At 48.6% G+C, this 23,725-nt stretch overlaps 1 protein-coding gene across 1 annotated transcript; it reads right to left on the bottom strand.

The window, feature by feature from the left end:
* Positions 1-5,378: 5,378 nt before the first annotated feature.
* Positions 5,379-17,344, bottom strand: LOC134342984 (small ribosomal subunit protein eS27). Its single transcript, XM_063041753.1, has 4 exons — positions 17,291-17,344; positions 15,318-15,426; positions 7,044-7,154; positions 5,379-5,652 (listed from the first exon to the last, which is right to left on the bottom strand). Exons 1-4 carry the CDS (start codon positions 17,294-17,296, stop codon positions 5,624-5,626), a joined length of 255 nt encoding a protein of 84 aa, XP_062897823.1. The 5' UTR covers positions 17,297-17,344; the 3' UTR covers positions 5,379-5,623.
* Positions 17,345-23,725: the final 6,381 nt, after the last annotated feature.

The following is a 23,725-nucleotide window of genomic DNA, read 5'->3' on the forward strand; positions in this document are numbered from 1 at the left end:
GGTGCTAAGTTAAAGGGCAGGTGTCAACAGCTCGCTCTCCACATCATACTGCCCCAGCTTGCGTATCTAGACAGGACACAACTCTGACCAACAGAGACCTCAAATTGAGGGGCAGGACCTCCAGGCTTGTGATCTCAGTGATCTTATGTGCTAGTAAGGCCAGAACTAGGAAGATCATACAGTTTAATATGTGGCTAAGGAGTTGGTGTAGGAGGAAGGGCATAATATTTTTTGATCATTGGGCTCTCTTCTAGGGAAGGTGGGACCTGTGCGGACGGGACGGTTTGCACCTGAACTGGAGGGGTCTAATATCCTGGCGGGAAGGTTTATTAATGCTGCACGATGGGGATTAAACTAGAGTTGCAGTATGCCAGAACAGTTAGTGGATAGGTTGTGGAGGCAGATGTTGGTAAGGCAAAGTTACGAATCAAGAGGTTGAGCATGGTATGACCAGTGTTCCGAGCTGCGCATATTTCAATGCAAAAAGTATCGTAGGAAAGGCAGATAACAATGCTAGCGATGAGGTAGCTGGGTTACAAATAGAGGCAATGTGTAGTGAGGAGAGGCTGATGATAGGGCAAAATTGCAGTCAACATAAAAGGCGGACAAAATCAAAAAGGGTGAGGGTTAAAGGGAATTACAGAGGCATGAGAGAGGAACTGGCCAAAATTGTTTGGAAAAAAACACTGGCAGGGATGATGGCAGAGTAGCAATGGCTGGAATTTCTGGAAGCAATTTGGAAGGTGCAGGATGTATACATCGCAAAGAGAAAGAAGTATTTTAAAGGAAAGATGACACAATCATGGCTAACAAGGAAGTCAAAGCCAAGATAAAAGCCAGAGAGGGATATAATTGAGCAAATATTAGTGGGAGGTTAGAGGATTAGGAAGCTTTTAAAAACCAACAGAGGGCAACTAAAAAGTCATTATGATAAAGATGGAATACAAAAATAAGCTAACCAGTAATATTTAAGAGGATGCCAAAAGTTCTTCAGATACATAAAGTGTAAAAGAAAGAGAGTGGATTTCGGACCGCTGGAAAACGATGTTGGCGAGATAGTAACGGGGGTAAGAAAATGGCAGACAAACTGAGAGAATATTTTGCATCAGTCTTCAATGTGGAAGACACTAGCACTACGGTGGAAGTTCCAGATGTCAAGGGTCATGAAGTGTATAAAGTTACCATTGCTAGAGAGAAGGTTCTTTGGAAACTGAAAGGTTCAAAAATAGAGACATCACCTGGACCAGATGGTGCACACCCCATAGCTCTGAAAGAAGTGGCTGAAGAGATTATGGAAGGAATAGAAATGATCTTTCAAGAATCATTAGATTCTGGAATGGCTCCAGAAGCCTGGAAAATTGCAAATGTCACTCCACTCTTCAAGAAGGGAAGAGAGGCAGAAGTAAGAAAACTATAAGCCAGTTAGTCTGACCTCAAGAGAATCGGTTGATGTTGTGTACTTGGATTTTCAGAAGGTCTTTGACAAGGTGCCACACATGAGGTTGCCTTACAAGCTATGAGCCCATGGTATTACAGGAAAGATCCTAGCATGGACAAAGCAGTTGCTGATCGGTAGGAGGCAAAGAATGGGAATAAAGGGAGCCTTTTTTGGTTGGCTGCCAGTGTCTAGTGGTGTTCCACAGGATCTGTGTTGAGACTAATACTTTTTACGTTATATGTCAATGATCTGGATGATGGAATTGATGGCTTTGTTGCAAAGTTTGCAAACAATATGAAGACAGGTGGAAGGGCATGTAGTTTTGAGGAAGTAGAGGCGCTGCAGGACTTGGATTAGGAGAATGGGGAAAAAATGGCAGATAGAATACAGTGTTCGGAAGTGTATGGTCATGCACTTTGGTAAAGAAATTAAAGGGTTGATTATTTTCTAAGTGGAGAGGAAATACAAAAAACTGAGGTACAAACAGACTTGGGAGTCCTTGTACATGATTCCCATTCATAAACACTTGCTTCACAGTGTCCTCTGCCCTGGCAATTCCTTGGAGGTTAATTTGCAAGTTGAGTTTGTTGTGAGGAAGGCCAATGTGATGTTAGCAATGATTTCAAGAGGACTAGAATATAAAAGCAAGAATGCATTTTGAGACTTTATAAAGCATTGGTGAGGCCTCACTTGGAGTATTGTGAAGTTTTGGGCCCCTTATCTTAGAAAGGATGTGCTGAAACTGGACAGGGTTCAAGGGAGGTTTACAAAAACAATTCCAGGATTAAACAGCTTGTCATATGAAGCACATTTGATGGCTCTGAGCCTGTATTCACTGGAATTCTGAAGAGGGATGACCTCATCGAAACCCATTGAGTCGTGAAAGGCCTTGATAGAGTGGATATGGAGAGGATGTCTGCTATGATGGGAGAGTCTTAGACCACAGGACACAGCATCAGAATAGATGGGTGTCATTTTAGAACGGAGATGAGGAGGAATTTCTTGAGCCGGAGTGGTGAATCTGTGGAATTCTTTGACATAGGCAACTGTAGGAGGCAGTCTTTATGTATATTTAAGCATGAGGTTGATAGATTCTTGATTGGTCAGGGCATGAAGGGATATGGGGAGAAGACAGGGGACTAGGATTGAGAGGAAAAATGGATCAGCCATGATGAAATGGTGGAGCAGACTCGATGGGTTAAATAGCCTAATTCTGCTCCTATATCATATGGTCTAATGGGTACACGAATCTTAGGTCACACACCACCAAGTTCAGAAATGGTCATTACCATCAATTACCATTACCATCATGGCAACCACCAAGCTCTTGAACCATCGCGGATAACTTCAATTATCATTACTCCTGAACTGATTCTAAAACCTACAGGTTTGTTTCTTTGTACCGTTTGTCTTTTGCACATTGGCTGTCAGTCTTTGTTATGTAGTTTTTCATAAATTTGATTGTAGTTTTTTCCTGTAAATGTCTGCAAAAAATTAATCTCAAGGTAGTATATGGTAACAAATACATACCTTGATAATAAATTTATTTTGACATTAAATCTGAAGGGAAAGAACAGCAGATTTAAAGTTCAAAATAAATTTATTATCAAAGTACATGTTACCATATACAACCGATTGATTTTCTTGCAGATATACACAGCAAATCCAAGAAACACAATAGAATCAATGGAAGACTGCACCCAACAGGAGTGACAACCAGTGTGTAAACCCTACACACACAAAAGAGGAAAAAATTAGTAAGTAAGTAATAAATAACTGATAATATGAGATTGAGTGTCCTCGAAAGTAAGTCCATAGTTTGGGGGAACTGTCCAGTGAAGGGGCGAGTGAAGTTATTCCCACTGGTTCAATAACCTGATTAGTAATACCTTCCTGTAGCTAGAGATCCTCTGGACAATCACCTCGTCTTAGGCTTGCGTGCCTCAATGTCCTGGAGAGCTACGTTAACCAGAGTCGGGGCCTTATGCTTTGGCTCTCCCATGCCAAACAGATCAAAGGATAGAGGATAGACTAATGGTCCACCGGTCCTCTAGGTTCAGAGTTTCAGCAGACAACCCTGACTGGTAAAAAAAATTGTTATGGAGACAGCAATGAAGGTTCCTTCTACATCTGAGTCTGATGGTATCCCTGAGTCTGTACTTGGGACTTGCATGACTGACAGTAGTGAAAACCAAGGGGAAGCTACTGACACGATGAAGGAAGCCTTGAACACCACCAGAGATAGCAGGCCTCCATTGCTGCTCTAAACACCACCAGCATAACGGGTAGCAAGTACATACCTTAAGGTGCGAGTCCTGAGGCTCCTGTACCTCCTTCCTGATGGCAGAGCAAGAGAGCATGGCCTGGATGGTTGGGGACCTTCATAATGGATGTTGCTTTTCTGTGACAGCACTCTATGTAGATGAGTCTTGGTGGAGAGGGCTTGTCCCGTGATGGTCTGAGCTGTATCCACTACTTTTTGTAGGATTTCCCATTCAAGGGAGAATGTTTCCATACTAGGCTGTGATGCAGTCAATAAACTCTCCAACACACATCTATAGAAGTTTGTCAAAGTTTTTGATGCTTGAGAACAGTATTGAATAGCATGACAGAAGTGGATTTGAGGACTGGGCCATAGCTCCTCAAGCCATTTAAACGTACAGATTAGAAGCAGTATTTTGCCGGAGGAAGTTAGCGGATTAAGCAGCATCTGTGGAAGTAATTGCTAAGGTTTTGGGTTGAGACCCTGAATCAGGGCTGCAATTCCTTCATACCAATTACAAGACCTCTCCAGGCTATCTGATGACAGCTCCACACTCAACTCCCTCCACCCCAGTACTGTCACTGCTCCCCATGGCAGTCTGCTCAACCACAGATGTGAAATTATGAACAGACATTTGCCCTGAAGCACGGAGTGAAAACATCCTACAACGCAAGATGCTGGAGGAATCTAGGTGGGGAGGGGGAACGGGACGGGATGTGACATAATCACTGGAGGGAAATGGACAAATATTCATTTTCTGGGTAGATAGAAACGTCTCAAATTAGTCAATTAAGCCTGGCACAAATTTGTTAACATTTTCAAAGTAATTGTTGTCTGTTAAGACCAATCCCCCCACTTTACAGGACTGAGACCAAAATTGATAGGAATTGCGGACTGCAAAATTCAGGTATGCAATGAGGAATCCCAATATTAAGACTGACAGTTAGGAACCTCAAGATATACATTAGGAGCAGAATTAGGCCATTCAGTCCATTGAATCTGCTCCAGTATGGCTGATTTATTTTCCCCTCTCAACCCCATGCTCCTGCCTTCTCGTAACCTTTGATGCCCTTACCCATCAACCTCTGATTTAAATATAACGTTGACCCCACAGCAGTCTCTACAGAATATTAGTCTTAATGCTAAACAGCTGTGGACTCACTTTCGGGGATCCGCTGCTCATGGTTTGTGCATTCACTTTTTACACAATTTGTTCTTCTTCTCCCCCCCCCTTTGAACTTTGATTTCCGATCACTACCTTTATTTTGCTCCTATTGTACTATTTATATATTATTGTAACTTCTAATTATATATTGCACTGCTGAAACAAAACAATAAATTTTATGACATATATCAGTGATATATGATTTGATTAAAGGCTATGGAGCAAAGCATCAATCTACAACCTTGCAACTTGGGTAAGAGCTCACTGGATACTGCCCAAATCAAAACGACAACCAAATTTGTTAGGAGGGGTCTGAGACAAGATTCTGCATACGGAATCGGGAGCAAAACAAAACTGTTGGGGGAACTCAGAGGGTCAGGCAGCATCTATGGAGGGAAATGGGCAGTCAGTGTTTCAGGTTAAGTCTGGATTGGGCACTGTTCAGTGGAATGCCAAATACCCAACTTACTGACTGGCTTCAGACACAGCTGATAGAGTAAATAAGCCACAGGTAAAAGTCAATACATCATGTGATTTTATTTGTCATTTCTAACAAAGAGCTCAATACCAGCAAGAGGATCGAAAATCTACATAAAGCAGATGAGTCAAGGCCACAAGCACAGTGGCACAAGTCCTCCTACTTCAGCAGTGACACTCCCAGGTAAAGAACGTAAAGCAGTGTTGCTCCGGATCCCAACACCCAGCTCTGGAAGTGGCCCAGCCTACCCATCCTCCTCCTCAAATGGCAATTTTCACTTCAGTGTTGCTTTCTCCGGAAAGAACAGCCTGTAATTGAAAGGTAAAACCCGTTAGAGCTTGTCCCAACCACAGGCATAAGAGACCAGCTCCAGCACATACAGGGCAGGCAAGGGCTGGGACCTGACCTCACCCAGTTCTCTCTTAGCTAGCTACACCTTCACATCCACAGACCCTGCAGGAAAGACTCAAATCTTACTGTAACTTTCAGTCACCATCGTCTCTGAACCAAGTCTTGGTGTCAGCATTCAACTCCGTGCCCTTGGATTGGAGCGTAAAAATTTACAATGCTGGGTTATATTTTATGTATTTACATGTGTAATTGTTCAGTGAATTTTCAGCATTTATAATCTAGCCAATTCTGTATTTTCTCTACAGTCTGTGTCACACTATTGAACCCAATTATTCCATTGGTTATTCCTCATCACTGGAACGCCTGATCTAGTTTTTAAGAACAAGACAATCACTGCTTTATTCTTTGTCTTTTCCTTGCTCCTCCCCCCCACCCAATACCGTTATTTCTGTTATGAACTCTTTAAAAATTGGCTAAGATTTCTACCTAATTCTTGAACCTCTGGATCAGAATATCACCAGATCCAACAGCACTCACAACCCTAGCAGTCACAATGCAGCACGAGGGACAACTCAAAAGTACCCCATCCTCTCTCCCACTCCACCCTCATCAGCGAGTTCTCACCTCTTGCGTCACAGCCCACAGGAGGTCAAGCCCAGCAATCTGAGAGCTTGTCCTTCCAGGTATCCACGTCTTAGCCCATCAAAGACCAATGACTAGCTTTGCCTCGTGAACAATGAAACAGTGAGATGCATCATTTGCCCCACAAAGACCAACACAGTCTGAGGATGTGCTGGGGTCACCACACTTCCAATGCCAATAGAGCATGTCCACAACTCAATAACCCAAACCCACCTCTTTCGAATGCCGGAGGAAATCAGATCACCCAGAGGAAACCCACATGGTCACAGGGAGAAGGCACAAAGTTCTTACTGACAGCAGTGGGAACTGAACCTGGGTTGCTGGTGCTATGAAGTGCTAACAACTACACTATTGAGCTGCCTGCAGGTTAGGCAGGTTTACAGAATGCCCAGAGACTTCACGTGAAAGCAACTCCTTGTGATTTTTTCCCCATGAACTTTAGAATTACTGGAAATGGGGCCAGACTGGGAAGACTCCCTATTTGAAGCATCATGTCCAATGAAAGCAATAAATGTCCGTCCAAAAGTCTAAAACGTGGATAAGTGAGAATTGGGACAGTCAGTACATGGAACCCAAAATCCTCTAGCGATTGCACATGGGCTACGTCCACAGTAGCCCCCGGCACACAGCCGTCTCTCTCAAGTTCCCAGTAAACTGGAGGCAACAGCCACAAAGAGCTGATACACGTCAGCCAAGCATCACACACCTTCTGTTAGCCTTGCTTTTCCTCCTGTGGGCTGACAGAGAACAGTAGAACATCCAACACACAACACTACAGTCTGGGCATGGCTGAAAACTGTGGTGATCTTGTAGCAGCCTAGGAAAGAAAAACAGAAAAATCAGAGCAGAAGTATTTCAAACCTGAGGCAGCACACTTGTTAATGCCACAGCCTCCCAGATCCAGGGACCTGTGTTTGATCCCACCCTGCTTGGGATATAATTCTCACCATGCAGAGTGGTAGAACACTACAGCACAGAAACAGAAGCAGACCCTTCTGACTATCTAGTCTGCACCAAACCATTAGTGCTTAGTCCCTTCACTTACACCTGGACCATAGTCCTCGACACCCCTCATTATGTACCCAACTGAAATTCTCTTCAATGTTGAAATTGATCCGACATTCACCTCTTGTGCTAGCAGCTTGTTCTACACTTTCACCACGCTGAGTGAAGAAGTTCCCCTTAACCCATGATCTCCAGTTGTAGTCTGACCCAACCTCAGTGGAAAAAGTCTGCTCACATTTACCATATCTGTACCCTCATAATTACACCATTTCAACATACCATCCAAACTCCCACACTCAATACAGTGATTTCTAAAGGTCTCTCTACCACCCTATCGACCTGTATTGCCACTTTAAAGGAATTTATGGATCAGTAATACCCAGATTCCCTTTCTACTGCACTTAGTGCCATTCCGTTCACTGTCCAAGACCGACCCTAGTCAGTCCTCCCAAAGTACAACACCTCACACTTGTCGGCATTAAATTCCATACACCATTTTCCAGCCCATTTTCCCAGCTGGTCTTGATGCTGTTGCAAGCCTTTGATAGTGTTCCTCACAGTCTGCCACACCTCCAATTTTGATGCCATCTGCAAATTTGCAGATTGTTGATACAGATGACAAACAGCGGTGGTGGACCTAGCACCAATCCCTGTGGCACTCCACTAGTCACAGGCCTCCAGAGAGACAACCTCCTTCTACCACTCTCTGGCTTCTTATGCAAAGCCACGTCTAACTGAATTTACTAGTTCATCTTGAACACCAAGTGACTGAACCTTCTTGATCAGCCTCCCATGTGGGACCTTGTCAAATGCCTTACAAAGAAGTCCATGCAGACAACATCCACTGCCTTGCTTTCATCGATTTTCCTTGTAACTTCCTCAAATACTCTAAAATTGGTTAGACACAAAAGCACCAACTATCCCAAATCAGTTCCTGTCTATCCAGACTGCAGTACAAGTTTAGGGTGCCCGGGTCTCCTACACCCCACAGTGTGCGCAGTGGTTAACTGGCCACTGTAAACTACTCAGTGAAGGTGGTGAATCAGGGGACTTAAGACATCAGGCAATTAAGTGGTTACAGCTGGGATTGCACCAAAAGTCAAAAGATACCTGATGGACTGAACAGTCTCCAATGAAGCATTAAAATTAAGGAAATGATCAAAAACTTTGAAAAGCTCACATCACAAAACATGTTCTCTCCTCCCCCTCCCCCATTAGTTGAGGGCTTCTGTAAAATTATTTAGGCAAACGAAAGGCCAAACAATTTCTAAACCAATTATACCCCCTTCGAGAAGATGCTGCCACATTCCCACACTCTTAATCAAATTTCTTGGTTATTCCTTTATTGTCACATTGACACTTCGTTGTGCATTCCTTCAGACACACTGTCCCATCACACACTCCCGGGGTCAGACACAGAGTGAATCTCCCTCCACACTGTCCCATCACACACTCCCGGGGTCAGACACAGAGTGAAGCTCCCTCTACACTCACCAATCACACACTCCCAGGGTCAGACACAGAGTGAAGCTCCCTCTACACTGTCCCATCACACACTCCTGGGGTCAGACGGAGTGAATCTCCCTCTACACCGTCCCATCACACACTCCCGGGGTCAGACACAGAGTGAAGCTCCCTCTACACCGTCCCATCACACACTCCCGGGGTCAGACAGAGTGAATCTACCTCCACACCGTCCCATCACACACTCCCGGGGTCAGACACAGAGTGAAGCTCCCTCTACACTGTCCCATCACACACTCCTGGGGTCAGACACAGAGTGAATCTCCCCCTACATTGTCCCATCACACACTCCTGGGGTCAGACACAGAGTGAAGCTCCCTCTACACTGTCCCATCACACACTCCTGGGGTCAGACACAGAGTGAATCTCCCTCCACACTGTCCCATCACACACTCCTGGGGTCAGACACAGAGTGAAGCTCCCTCCACACTGTTCCATCACACACTCCCGGGGTCAGACACAGAGTGAAGCTCCCTCTACACTGTCCCATCACACACTCCCGGGGTCAGACACAGAGTGAAGCTCCCTCCACACTGTTCCATCACACACTCCCGGGGTCAGACACAGAGTGAAGCTCCCTCTACACTGTCCCATCACACATTCCCAGGATCAGACAGAGTGAATCTCCCTCCACACCGTCCCATCACACACTCCCGGGGTCAGACACAGAGTGAAGCTCCCTCTACACCGTCCCATCACACACTCCCGGGGTCAGACAGAGTGAATCTCCCTCCACACCGTCCCATCACACACTCCCGGGGTCAGACACAGAGTGAAGCTCCCTCTACACTGTCCCATCACACACTCCTGGGGTCAGACGGAGTGAATCTCCCTCTACACCGTCCCATCACACACTCCCAGGATCAGACAGAGTGAATCTCCCTCCACACCGTCCCATCACACACTCCCGGGGTCAGACACAGAGTGAAGCTCCCTCTACACCGTCCCATCACACACTCCCGGGGTCAGACAGAGTGAATCTCCCTCCACACCGTCCCATCACACACTCCCGGGGTCAGACACAGAGTGAAGCTCCCTCTACACTGTCCCATCACACACTCCTGGGGTCAGACGGAGTGAATCTCCCTCCACACCGTCCCATCACACACTCCCGGGGTCAGACAGAGTGAATCTCCCTCCACACCGTCCCATCACACACTCCCGGGGTCAGACACAGAGTGAAGCTCCCTCTACACCGTCCCATCACACACTCCCGGGGTCAGACACAGAGTGAAGCTCCCTCTACACCGTCCCATCACACACTCCCGGGGTCAGACAGAGTGAATCTCCCTCCACACCGTCCCATCACACACTCCCGGGGTCAGACACAGAGTGAAGCTCCCTCTACACTGTCCCATCACACACTCCTGGGGTCAGACGGAGTGAATCTCCCTCTACACCGTCCCATCACACACTCCCAGGATCAGACAGAGTGAATCTCCCTCCACACCGTCCCATCACACACTCCCGGGGTCAGACACAGAGTGAAGCTCCCTCTACACCGTCCCATCACACACTCCCGGGGTCAGACAGAGTGAATCTCCCTCCACACCGTCCCATCACACACTCCCGGGGTCAGACACAGAGTGAAGCTCCCTCTACACCGTCCCATCACACACTCCCGGGGTCAGACAGAGTGAATCTCCCTCCACACCGTCCCATCACACACTCCCGGGGTCAGACACAGAGTGAAGCTCCCTCTACACTGTCCCATCACACACTCCTGGGGTCAGACGGAGTGAATCTCCCTCTACACCGTCCCATCACACACTCCCAGGATCAGACAGAGTGAATCTCCCTCCACACCGTCCCATCACACACTCCCGGGGTCAGACACAGAGTGAAGCTCCCTCTACACCGTCCCATCACACACTCCCGGGGTCAGACAGAGTGAATCTCCCTCCACACCGTCCCATCACACACTCCCGGGGTCAGACACAGAGTGAAGCTCCCTCTACACTGTCCCATCACACACTCCTGGGGTCAGACGGAGTGAATCTCCCTCCACACCGTCCCATCACACACTCCCGGGGTCAGACAGAGTGAATCTCCCTCCACACCGTCCCATCACACACTCCCGGGGTCAGACACAGAGTGAAGCTCCCTCTACACCGTCCCATCACACACTCCCGGGGTCAGACACAGAGTGAAGCTCCCTCTACACCGTCCCATCACACACTCCCGGGGTCAGACAGAGTGAATCTCCCTCCACACCGTCCCATCACACACTCCCGGGGTCAGACACAGAGTGAAGCTCCCTCTACACTGTCCCATCACACACTCCTGGGGTCAGACGGAGTGAATCTCCCTCTACACCGTCCCATCACACACTCCCAGGATCAGACAGAGTGAATCTCCCTCCACACCGTCCCATCACACACTCCCGGGGTCAGACACAGAGTGAAGCTCCCTCTACACCGTCCCATCACACACTCCCGGGGTCAGACAGAGTGAATCTCCCTCCACACCGTCCCATCACACACTCCCGGGGTCAGACACAGAGTGAAGCTCCCTCTACACTGTCCCATCACACACTCCTGGGGTCAGACGGAGTGAATCTCCCTCCACACCGTCCCATCACACACTCCCGGGGTCAGACAGAGTGAATCTCCCTCCACACCGTCCCATCACACACTCCCGGGGTCAGACACAGAGTGAAGCTCCCTCTACACCGTCCCATCACACACTCCCGGGGTCAGACACAGAGTGAAACTCCCTCCACACCGTCCCATCACACACTCCCGGGGTCAGACACAGAGTGAAGCTCCCTCTACACTGTCCCATCACACACTCCTGGGGTCAGACGGAGTGAATCTCCCTCTACACCGTCCCATCACACACTCCCAGGATCAGACAGAGTGAATCTCCCTCCACACCGTCCCATCACACACTCCCGGGGTCAGACACAGAGTGAAGCTCCCTCTACACCGTCCCATCACACACTCCCGGGGTCAGACAGAGTGAATCTCCCTCCACACCGTCCCATCACACACTCCCGGGGTCAGACACAGAGTGAAGCTCCCTCTACACTGTCCCATCACACACTCCTGGGGTCAGACGGAGTGAATCTCCCTCCACACCGTCCCATCACACACTCCCGGGGTCAGACAGAGTGAATCTCCCTCCACACCGTCCCATCACACACTCCCGGGGTCAGACACAGAGTGAAGCTCCCTCTACACCGTCCCATCACACACTCCCGGGGTCAGACACAGAGTGAAGCTCCCTCTACACCGTCCCATCACACACTCCCGGGGTCAGACAGAGTGAATCTCCCTCCACACCGTCCCATCACACACTCCCGGGGTCAGACACAGAGTGAAGCTCCCTCTACACTGTCCCATCACACACTCCTGGGGTCAGACGGAGTGAATCTCCCTCTACACCGTCCCATCACACACTCCCAGGATCAGACAGAGTGAATCTCCCTCCACACCGTCCCATCACACACTCCCGGGGTCAGACACAGAGTGAAGCTCCCTCTACACCGTCCCATCACACACTCCCGGGGTCAGACAGAGTGAATCTCCCTCCACACCGTCCCATCACACACTCCCGGGGTCAGACACAGAGTGAAGCTCCCTCTACACCGTCCCATCACACACTCCCGGGGTCAGACAGAGTGAATCTCCCTCCACACCGTCCCATCACACACTCCCGGGGTCAGACACAGAGTGAAGCTCCCTCTACACTGTCCCATCACACACTCCTGGGGTCAGACGGAGTGAATCTCCCTCTACACCATCCCATCACACACTCCCAGGATCAGACAGAGTGAATCTCCCTCCACACCGTCCCATCACACACTCCCGGGGTCAGACACAGAGTGAAGCTCCCTCTACACCGTCCCATCACACACTCCCGGGGTCAGACAGAGTGAATCTCCCTCCACACCGTCCCATCACACACTCCCGGGGTCAGACACAGAGTGAAGCTCCCTCTACACTGTCCCATCACACACTCCTGGGGTCAGACGGAGTGAATCTCCCTCCACACCGTCCCATCACACACTCCCTGGGTCAGACAGAGTGAATCTCCCTCCACACCGTCCCATCACACACTCCCGGGGTCAGACACAGAGTGAAGCTCCCTCTACACCGTCCCATCACACACTCCCGGGGTCAGACACAGAGTGAAGCTCCCTCTACACCGTCCCATCACACACTCCCGGGGTCAGACAGAGTGAATCTCCCTCCACACCGTCCCATCACACACTCCCGGGGTCAGACACAGAGTGAAGCTCCCTCTACACTGTCCCATCACACACTCCTGGGGTCAGACGGAGTGAATCTCCCTCTACACCGTCCCATCACACACTCCCAGGATCAGACAGAGTGAATCTCCCTCCACACCGTCCCATCACACACTCCCGGGGTCAGACACAGAGTGAAGCTCCCTCTACACCGTCCCATCACACACTCCCGGGGTCAGACAGAGTGAATCTCCCTCCACACCGTCCCATCACACACTCCCGGGGTCAGACACAGAGTGAAGCTCCCTCTACACTGTCCCATCACACACTCCTGGGGTCAGACGGAGTGAATCTCCCTCCACACCGTCCCATCACACACTCCCGGGGTCAGACAGAGTGAATCTCCCTCCACACCGTCCCATCACACACTCCCGGGGTCAGACACAGAGTGAAGCTCCCTCTACACCGTCCCATCACACACTCCCGGGGTCAGACACAGAGTGAAACTCCCTCCACACCGTCCCATCACACACTCCCGGGGTCAGACACAGAGTGAAACTCCCTCCACACTGTCCCATCACACACTCCTGGGGTCAGACACAGAGTGAAGCTCCCTCTACACTGTCCCATCACACACTCCCGGGGTCAGACACAGAGTGAATCTCCCCCTACATTGTCCCATCACACACTCCCGGGGTCAGACACAGAGTGAAGCTCCCTCTACACTCACCAATCACACACTCCCAGGGTCAGACACAGAGTGAAGCTCCCTCTACACTGTCCCATCACACACTCCTGGGGTCAGACGGAGTGAATCTCCCTCTACACCGTCCCATCACACACTCCCAGGATCAGACAGAGTGAATCTCCCTCCACACCGTCCCATCACACACTCCCGGGGTCAGACACAGAGTGAAGCTCCCTCTACACCGTCCCATCACACACTCCCGGGGTCAGACAGAGTGAATCTCCCTCCACACCGTCCCATCACACACTCCCGGGGTCAGACACAGAGTGAAGCTCCCTCTACACTGTCCCATCACACACTCCTGGGGTCAGACGGAGTGAATCTCCCTCTACACCGTCCCATCACACACTCCCAGGATCAGACAGAGTGAATCTCCCTCCACACCGTCCCATCACACACTCCTGGGGTCAGACAGAGTGAATCTCCCTCCACACCGTCCCATCACACACTCCCGGGGTCAGACACAGAGTGAAGCTCCCTCTACACCGTCCCATCACACACTCCCGGGGTCAGACAGAGTGAATCTCCCTCCACACCGTCCCATCACACACTCCCGGGGTCAGACACAGAGTGAAGCTCCCTCTACACTGTCCCATCACACACTCCTGGGGTCAGACGGAGTGAATCTCCCTCCACACCGTCCCATCACACACTCCCGGGGTCAGACAGAGTGAATCTCCCTCCACACCGTCCCATCACACACTCCCGGGGTCAGACACAGAGTGAAGCTCCCTCTACACCGTCCCATCACACACTCCCGGGGTCAGACACAGAGTGAAACTCCCTCCACACTGTCCCATCACACACTCCCGGGGTCAGACACAGAGTGAAGCTCCCTTTACACCGTCCCATCACACACTCCCGGGGTCAGATACAGAGTGAAGCTCCCTCTACACCGTCCCATCACACACTCCCGGGGTCAGACACAGAGTGAAGCTCCCTCTACACTGTCCCATCACACACTCCTGGGGTCAGACGGAGTGAATCTCCCTCCACACCGTCCCATCACACACTCCCGGGGTCAGACAGAGTGAATCTCCCTCCACACCGTCCCATCACACACTCCCGGGGTCAGACACAGAGTGAAGCTCCCTCTACACCGTCCCATCACACACTCCCGGGGTCAGACACAGAGTGAAACTCCCTCCACACTGTCCCATCACACACTCCCGGGGTCAGACACAGAGTGAAGCTCCCTTTACACCGTCCCATCACACACTCCCGGGGTCAGATACAGAGTGAAGCTCCCTCTACACCGTCCCATCACACACTCCCGGGGTCAGACACAGAGTGAAGCTCACTCTACACTGTTCTGTCACGCACGCCAAGGACACATCACCTTCTTCTGAAGGTGTATACGTCAGAAATTGGAATATGATCTCCAGTCAGTGCTGAGTTCCCACATCCAGCTGGAGGTGGGAAGAGGTACAAGCTTAGTTCACAGGTTAATAATCACACCCGAGCTGTACCATCACTGTAGTTGCTGTACTAAAGGACAGAAAAATACACACCAGGGCACTTGACATCCATGAAATAGGAATTTGGGCTCTGCACCAAGCGCTTCTTCTTGTGCTTCCTCTTCTCCTCCTCAGGAGACGGGTGCAACAAATCTTTTGCCAACTGCAGAGAGAGAAACAATGTCAGCCACTAAGCCTCAGGCATACCTTCCAACAGTCATTCCCCCAGCTGGAATCCTTCCACAGGATTTGTTGATCAACACACAAGCCATGCCGTGCACTGGTGCTCTGGAACAACCTTGAATTCTTAAGCCTCCCCGCACCCTCCCCCAGCACACAATATCAAACCTAAAGAAAACAGGATGGCGCAATCTGCTTACTGCCATCAACAGAGTGATAAAACACTGGCTGACACACCAGGGAATTACCTTGCTCTTTTGAGATTGTGGAAATTAAATGTTATAAATGGGAATAAACCTGTTCTGCCTTGCAACTTTGACACTTTCTTGGGACAGGCTGAAAGGGGAAACTGGAGGTGGTTGCAAACTGGAACCAAATTAAGAGATATTTTGATGAAGTACGGTTAATTATTAACCTGTATATTATTTTCCAGAGGATTCTCAGGGTAATAACTATAACAAGGCTCTTCAAACCAGTTCTGCCCCTCAATATGGATCATAGCTAATCTGCCCGAAAGTCTCTCATTCCCTTCTGCACTCGTTCCCATCACTCTCAAACCCCCATCTTCCAGAAGGTATTTTTCCCTCTATAAACAGTGGCAATGACTTGGCCTTGAAAACTGTAAAACACAGAAAAGACAAGGCTGTGCTTAGTAACTCATGTGAACCCCCAACAGGTCTGCTACAGCTGCATTTTGTGCCAACTCTGTCCTGCAAGAGAACATCTGCTGAAAACCTTTTACCAGGAAGACGGCTTAAATTAAGCCATTATTGAAGTGGAAATCTCAGAAGGCATGGCTATTTCCCAATTAAGTTGCTAGCCAACTGCTAAAAACTAAACTGAAGATACAAGGCTCAGCAGTAAACATTACAAGAGTTCAAAATACACTTTAAAAGGAAAACAAGGCTGAAATCAACCCTATTTCTCCGTTTTATTATGGCTAAGAGACATATGGTTCTGACTCACAAAGATCCTCTGTAAAATAACGTACAGGTTAATAATTAACAGCATATTATCATAATACCTTAATTTTAATTCGATTTCAGCTCACAATCACCTCCAATTTCCCCTTTAAACCTGTCCCAATAACATCTCTATTTATTAACATTGCGGCCACAGGCTGTCATCCTCAAGTGGGTACCATCCCGAAGTTTACATCACAGGAATGCTGACCCGCTCAACAGCATGCAACGCACCCCACCTTCCCTTTAGAGACCCCCCACCCCCGCCCAGCTCGCAATTTGGGTCCCAATATTCACTTTAAGTCGTGTTTGCAACCCCGGCGTGTTCCAAACTCCACGTCAACACGCGGCTGCTTTGCAAACACCTCACACCCCTACATTCCCAAAAGCACACAAAGTGCAATCCGCTCTCAATGTCCACCACCACCACCCCATGGTCCTACATCGCACTCTGCACCTCCCCTTTAAATCTTCTCTGCCGACGAGTACCTAGCATGCCCACGCGCTCTGGGGCGCTGGATCCGCGCGCCGTTGCGATGAGAGACCCGAGTGGGGTTTCTAGCGCCGCGCTCCCCTCGCGCCGTGGCCCCGAGGCCGCCGATTGGTGGATCCCCAGCCTCGCGCGCCAGGTCCCGGGGCAGCGGTCGCCTCCAGCTCGAAGAGGGAGGGAGGAGGAGCGGGGAGGGGAGACGCGCCATGTTCGTGCGACGGCTCGGGCCCCGACACGCGTCGACGGCCTCAGAACGGGAGAACCGTCCCTAACCACCTGCCAGCCCTCCGCCCAGCTTCCCCAGCTATCTTCTCCGACTATTCCCGCCCGCTCGCCGGCGTCTGGCGAGCCTCTCGCCGCCCTTTATCTCCTATCCCTCAGTCGACGCCACTCACAGGCATCTTGGCGTCAACTCGCCGCCGTGGTAAAAGGAAGAAGCCTGTCCAGGGACCCGGATATAACAGGGTTTCCCAAAGCGCAGGGGCAGGAAGTTTAAATACGTCATCACCGGGAAGTCGCCCGCTTCCGCCATTTTGGGAAGGTCAGTCTTGCCGGTGCTTACAATTTGACTTAAAAACTTTGTTTATTTTATGCTAAATACTGTTTTTGGTTAACAATCCTCTATTACTACATTTCCAATACACTTGAATTAAAAACCATCCATGGTTATCGTGTAGGACATTTGGCCCATCTGACTCCCTATAACGCAACTCCCCGTCAAAGTGAAGTAAAATTTATTATCAGGGTACATACATGTCATCACATGCAACCCTGAGATTCTTTTTCCTCCGGGCATACGCAGCAAATTCAGGTTCCCAGTGCGAGGTAGGATCAATGAAAGAACAAGAACATGAAAGACAGCAAACTGTTGAAATGCAATTATACATAAATAGCAATAAATAACAAGAGCATGAAATAAGATAATGAGTCTTTAAAGTGAGATCATTGGTTGTGGGAACATCTCACTAGTTGAGTGTAGTTAGCCCCTTTGTTCAAGAGCCTGATGGTTGAGGGGTAGTAACTGCTCTTGAACCTGGTGGTGCGAGTCCTGAGTCTCCTGTACCTGCTACCTGATGTCAGCAGCGAGGAAAGAGCATGGCCTGGGTGGTGAGGATCTTTGATGATGGATGCTGCTTTCCTGTGACAGTGTTTCATGTCAGTGTGCTCAATGGTTGGGAGGGCTCCACCTGTCCCACCTCATTCTGTTTCCTCCACAGCCCTACAAATTGTTCTTAGCCATATATTTTTTTTTTTGCTAATTCCCTCCTGAGAGCCGCAAGAGGAGTCATCTCCACCACATCTGCAGGCAGCCTATTCCAGATTCCACCCGCAAAACGTTTCTTCCCTCACTATTTTCCCTTTTAGTTTACCCCTTCACCAAACGGAATGAAGTCCCGACTAGACCCTGTCACTACAGTCTGTTTGACCCTGGGAATTGTCGCATAAAACAACTTTGATAGCGTGCCATCCAGACAGAAAGTTCCAAAACGTTAGTACATTGAAGTAGTACAAAAGTACAGCTCTCACCTGTGGCTCCCTGTAGCTGTTTGCATGTGACAGCGGCCACACCCCGGGCAACGGCTTCGACAAGCCGGCTAAACCAGGTGAGGGTAGCCGACGGGTCTCAGACCCTCGGTGAGATAGGGAGTTGTCTATCCCAGCATGTGAAGACAGACTCCGGCGGATTGAGTGGACGAGACCAATGGAAGGTCCAACGGTCAAGAAGGCAGTCTCTGCAAGCGTCGTGGAACGTGTAGAGCAGGACAAGACGCAGAAGACATCCTGGTCATCCACTGCGCCTAGTCCCATCTCCAGCCATCTAGACTCTGTCTTGCCACTGGATCCAGATGGGAATTGGGAAAAGAGAGTGAGGCTGACGCTGCGCAACTCTCCCTCACTTAAATCCAAATCACGCGCTAGTCTCGACACCATCAAATGGTGTCGAGGTCCTCATCGACGTCTACGATGGACGAACAACAACAACAACAAAAGGACAAACAATAACACAATGCAGTATGTAGTTACCATTAGCGTTTAGTGTCTCTGGACCGGTACTCATTGGAGTTTAGAAGAATAAGGGAGGGGGGGAATCTCATTGAACCCTGAAGATTGAAAGGCCCTGATAGAGTGAGGGATGGAGAAGATGTTTCCTAAAGTGGGAGAGTCCACTGGACCAGAGGGCCTGTCATCAGAATCGAGACTCATCCCTTTGGGACAGAGTTATGGAGGAATTTCTTTAGTCAGAGGGTGGAGAGTCTGTGGGATTTATTGTCACAGATGGTTGTGGAGGGCAAATCATTGAGTATATTTAAAGCAGAGGTTGATAGGTTCTTGATTAATAAAGGTGTGAAAGGTTACAGGGGAGAAGTCAGGTGAACAGAGTTGAGAGGAATAATAAATCATCCACGATAAATGGAGGAACAGACTGGATAGCTGGATTCTGCTTCTATATCTTATAGCCTTCAAGATTGTTTCCTGTACACAGTGTAAGGAGAATGAAATAATTGTTACTCCGGATCTGATGCAAATAAAAACACAAAAAGCTTATATACATCGATTGATTGTATGTCCATAAAGTGACACTAGGCACAGGAATGTCTGTACATAAGGTGACTCTGACAGGAAATGATAAAGTAGTGGTGGTGGGGGTGTAGAGGGGTGGGTTAGTGGGTGGAGATGTTGATCAGCCTTACTGTTTGGAAAAAGTAACTGTTTTTGAGTCTGGTGGTCCTGGTGTGGATTCTGATGGGAGTGGGACAAACAGTCCATGAGCAGGGTGGGTGGGTGGGATCGTTCGTGATGTTACTGACCCTTTTCCAACACTTTTCTGTATATATGTCCTTGATGAGGGTAGGCAGATGCTGGAAATGTGTTGGGCAGTTTTGACGACCCATTGTAGAGCCTTCCTAGTGAACAGAACAGAGCAGTGTAGTGGTTGTAGTGCTGTTTCCAAGTCTGCTGAACCCAGCCTGAAGTGCATTCTGAGCAGAGGTTGTGTACCCCCCCATCCACAGAACGGCACCAGCTTAATTGGATGTGATAAGTGATCATTCCCAACACCTTTCTGAATTTATGGTTACAGAGAAGGTGCAGAGCAAGTAGACAAGTGAAGTTCAAGCACTAAGCGTTCATCTTTACTGTCTCATGTTTTGAGCTGAACAGTGTTGTCAGATGTAGAGCGAAAAGCTTTTCGATCATCCTGTACATTATCAGAATGCAGACTAGAGTATCACAGGCACAGCCTGGAGTTCGCTGATTCTCCGTTTCATTCGCATGGAGGATCTCCAGTTTCCTGCCACATCCTAAAGATATGCAGGTTGGGAAGCTGAACTGCCAGTGTAGTTTGCCCCAATGGGTTGTAGAGCATCAGGAGGGTTCAAAGGTTTCAAAGGTACATTATACAATATACATCCTGAAATTCTTTTTCTTTTTAACCAACCACGAAAACAGAGGAGTGCCCCCAAAGACAGTTAAATATTAGAACCCCAAAGCCCCCCCCAGCTCCCCCTCCCATGCGTAAGTAGCTGCAAAGCAACGATCCCCCCCCCCACCAGCAGAAAACCATCGGCACCGTCCACCGAGCACTCGAGCATGCAGCAAAGCATCAGTACAGACACAGACTTGCAGTACCCCAGAGACAGACCACAGGCTCTCTCTCTCCCTAATAAGGGAAAAAGGGGTGTCCCCATTTCACAACGAGAGGGGAAACATAACAAACAACTGGCTGATTTACGATGTTAAAAGTCCATTGTGTTGCTTTTTCCAAGCTCTGTGCCCAAAGGACTTAGGTCTCTGGGCACACAACCAGCAGCCAGCTTGCTGCTTTCAGTCTTCCGTGTACTCCCACGACACACCAATATCCTGCAAAAGCACCCTCCTTGAATCTGCCCACCTCCAGAGCCACGAAAGCCCGAAACTCCGAAGGCGTGCTAATCTTCTAGGCCGCATCCTTGGTATATTGAGACCCTGAGAGCGGATCCCATTCCGAAAAAGAGCCAAAGTCAGCGTGTCACTCGAGGTCAGAGTCTTCAAAAAAACCCTGAAAGGGAAAAATAGAGATATTAAAAATGGAAATAGAGCTGTTTCTGAAGATGCAAGTAAAGGAGTCGCCGCTAGGCACCATCGTCTCCTAAGCTCCTCCTTGGAGGGTTGATGGGAACACAGGGATCTTTCTGAACAGCATGGACTTGAGGGGACTAATGGCTTGTTTCTGCACTCTATAGCTCTTTATAAATCTCAGCCTGTTGAAAGGCATGGACAGAGTGGATGTGGCAAAGTTGTTTCCCATGATGGGGGAGTCTAGTACGAGAGGGCATGACTTCAGGATTGAAGGGCGCCCATTCAGAACAGAAATGCGAAGGAATTTTTTTAGTCAGAGGGTGGTGAATCTATGGAATTTGTTGCCACGGGCAGCATTGGAGGCCAAGTTATTGGGTGTATTTAAGGCAGAGATTGATGGTCTCTGAGTAGCCAGGGCATCAAAGGTTATGGTGAGAAGGCGGGGGAGTGGGACTAAATGGGAGAATGGATCAGCTCATGATAAAATGGCGGAGCAGACTCGATGGGCCGAATGGCCGACTTCTGCTCCTTTGTCTTATGGCCTAATGTCCCCTCAGTCTTTTGTCTTGTCAGGATAGGTGGAGCGAGCTACAGCATTTCTCTTTGGAGCAAAAGAGAATGAGAGGTGACTTAACAGAGCTGGATGGAGATAAGAGGTCAAGTGGATAACCAGAGATACTTTCCCAGGTCAGAAATGACTAATGCCAGAGAACTTCCTTTTAAGGTGATTAAAGGAAAGTTTAGAGTTTTAGAATAGAAGCAGGCCCTTCAGCCCATCTAGTCTGTGCCAAGCTATTAATCTGCCTAGTCCCATCTGCACCTGGACCATAGCCCTCCATACCCTTCTCATCCATGTTCCTAACAAAGTTTCTCTTAAATGTTAAAATCAATCCCGCATCCATCACTTGCGCAGGCAGCTCGTTCCACACTCTCACTACCCTGAGTGAAGAAGTTCACCTTCATGTTCCCCTTAAACATTTCACCTTACACCCTTAACCCATGACCTCTAGTTGTAGTCTCACCCAACCTCAGTGGAAAAAGCCTGCTTGCATTTACCTTGTCTATTCCCCTCATAATTTTGTGAACCTCTATCAAATCCACTCTCAATCTTCTACGTTCTAGGGCATTAAGTCCAAACCTGTTCAACCTTTCCCCTGTAACTCAGGTCTTCAAGTCCTGGCAACATCCTTGTACATTTTCTCTGCACGGTTTCAACCTTATTTACATCTTTCCTGTAGGTCAATGACCAAAATTGCACACAATACTCCAAATGAGGCCTCACCAACGTATTATACAATTTCAACATAACATCCCAACTCTTGTACTCAGTACTTTGATCTGTGAAAGCCAGTGTGCCAAAAGCTTTCTTTACGACCCTGTCTACCCGTGCCGCCACTTGCAATGAATTGTGGACCTGTATTCCTTGATCCCTCTATCATTTACCATGTAAGGCCTTCTGTGGTTGGTTCTCCTGAAGTGCAACACCTCATTAAATGCCATCTGCCATTTTTCAGTCCATTTTTCCAGCTAGTCCAGATCCCACTGCAAGCTCTGTCCATTACACCCCCAATCTTGGTGTCATCCGCAAATCTGTTGAGCCAATTAACCACATTATCATCCAGATCGTCAATGTAGATGACAAACAACAACAGACCCAGCACCGATCCCTTCAGCACACCCCTACTCACAGGCCTCCAGTTAGAGATGCAGCCATCTGTAACCACTCCCTGGCTTCTTCTGCAAAGTAAATGTCTAATCCAATTTACTACCTCATCTTGAGTGTCAAGTAACTGAACCTTCTTGACCAACCTCCCATGTGGGTCCTTGTCAAAGGCCTTGCTAGACAACATCTACTGCCTTGCCTTTCCTGGTAACTTCCTCGAAAAACTCTTAACAGATTAGTTAGACCTAACTTATTGTGCATAAAGCCATGATGACTTAGGGGAGATAACAGAGGTAGGTTTTCACACAGAGAGCACCCATTCCCTATCCAAGTGCTTCTTACCACTGTACCTGCCTCAACCACTTCCTCTGGCAGTTCATTCCATATACTTATCACCCTCTGCATGAAAACGTTGCCCCTCGGCTCCCTTTTAAATCTTTCTCCTCTCATCCTAATCTATTGCTTGTAGTTTTGGACTCCCCTACCCTGGGCAAAGACCGTTACCATCTCTTTTCCCTCTACACTGCGTGGGTGCAACTGAGATGGAGGATAATACAAGGTTCATCATTCTCTGAGGAAGAAGTTTCTCCTCATCTTGGACCTTCATGGGCTCCCCCGTCATCAGGGGCAGTTTCCTTCCTGCATCTAATCTGCCTCATCCTGTAGATTTCTACAAGATTCCCAAAGGGGACTGATAAAGCTATACAGAATTTGTGAGATGGGGCTGGATTGGATGCATGGTTGGAAGATTTACACGGGATTAATCAAACCTTTTGTGATTTTTATTCTTCTTTATATCAATCAGAGTCTCCTCGAGATTCTAAATATATGAATGATTTTTTAGATAAGTTAGACTTCCCTCAGATTTCACAGGATATGTCTTCTTTATTAGATACTTCCATTACAATGGATGAGATTAAGAATGTTATTTTTTCTATGAATCTGGGGAAAGCTCCTGGCCCTGATGGGTTTACCGTTGAATTTTATAAATGTTTTGCTTCTTTATTGATTCCTTGGCTCTATAAGGTTTTTGAGGCTTCTTTGAAACTTGGTAAACTTCCGGAATCTTTTAATAGAGCATCAATTTCTTTAATACTAAAGAAGGATA

The sequence above is a fragment of the Mobula hypostoma genome, chromosome 2 (genome assembly GCF_963921235.1).
Source record: "Mobula hypostoma chromosome 2, sMobHyp1.1, whole genome shotgun sequence".
NCBI classification, from domain to species: Eukaryota; Metazoa; Chordata; class Chondrichthyes; order Myliobatiformes; family Myliobatidae; genus Mobula; species Mobula hypostoma.